Source organism: Eimeria tenella, genomic scaffold (assembly GCF_000499545.2).
Source record: "Eimeria tenella Houghton genomic scaffold, Eth_scaff3756, whole genome shotgun sequence".
Lineage (NCBI taxonomy): Eukaryota > Apicomplexa > Conoidasida > Eucoccidiorida > Eimeriidae > Eimeria > Eimeria tenella.
The window spans coordinates 189-861 of record NW_013543298.1 but is presented as its reverse complement, the minus strand read 5'-3'; the positions used below and the strand labels follow the sequence as shown (position 1 = coordinate 861).

At 57.1% G+C, this 673-nt stretch overlaps 1 protein-coding gene across 1 annotated transcript in view; it reads left to right on the top strand.

Annotated features, from left to right (window-relative positions):
- ETH_00033530 (cathepsin L-like thiolproteinase, putative) overlaps positions 1 to 304 on the top strand; it is a gene marked incomplete at both ends in the record, with an annotated part of 730 nt that extends 426 nt beyond the window's left edge. Inside the window, one exon of the mRNA XM_013376589.1 lies at positions 20 to 304. Within this exon, the coding sequence (XP_013232043.1) occupies positions 20 to 304 (285 nt within the window). The remainder of the gene's footprint in view (positions 1 to 19) is intronic.
- Positions 305 to 673: the final 369 nt, after the last annotated feature.

Genomic DNA, 673 nt, shown 5'->3' with positions numbered 1-673 from the left:
CCGCGCCAAACCCCACACTTTCCGCGACCTCCCCCCGAGGGACCCGGGGGCCCTCCGGGGGGCCCTCGCGGGGGCCCCCGTGTCCGTCGCAGTGCAGGGGGACCAGCTGGGGTTTCAGTTTTACAAAAGCGGCATTTTCGACGGAAGTTGCGGAGAAGAACTCAACCACGGAGTGCTGCTTGTGGGGTTTGGAAAGAAGACGCAAAACCACAAAGACCGGAAGTTCTTCATCCTCAAGAACAGCTGGGGAGAGGGCTGGGGGCAACGCGGCTTCATGCTGCTCGACGGCGACAAGGGCGGCGCCGTAAACCCTAAACCCTAAACCCTAAACCCTAAACCCTAAACCCTAAACCCTAGCCTAGCCGCGAGCCCAGCCGTAGCGCTTCGAGTTAGTTAGCAGCTACTTATCCTCAAGAACAGCTGGGGAGAGGGCTGGGGGCAACGCGGCTTCATGCTGCTCGACGGCGACAAGGGCGGCGCCGTAAACCCTAAACCCTAAACCCTAAACCCTCGAAAATTCGCACTTCACCCTGCAACCTAAACCCTCGAGGATGAAGAAAGGACCCTAAACCCTTGAGGAGAGAGAATAGACCCTTAACACTTGAGGAAAAAGCCAAAGTCCTAAACCCTAAACCCTTGAGAATGAAGGCTAAACCCTAAACCCTTGAGTCTA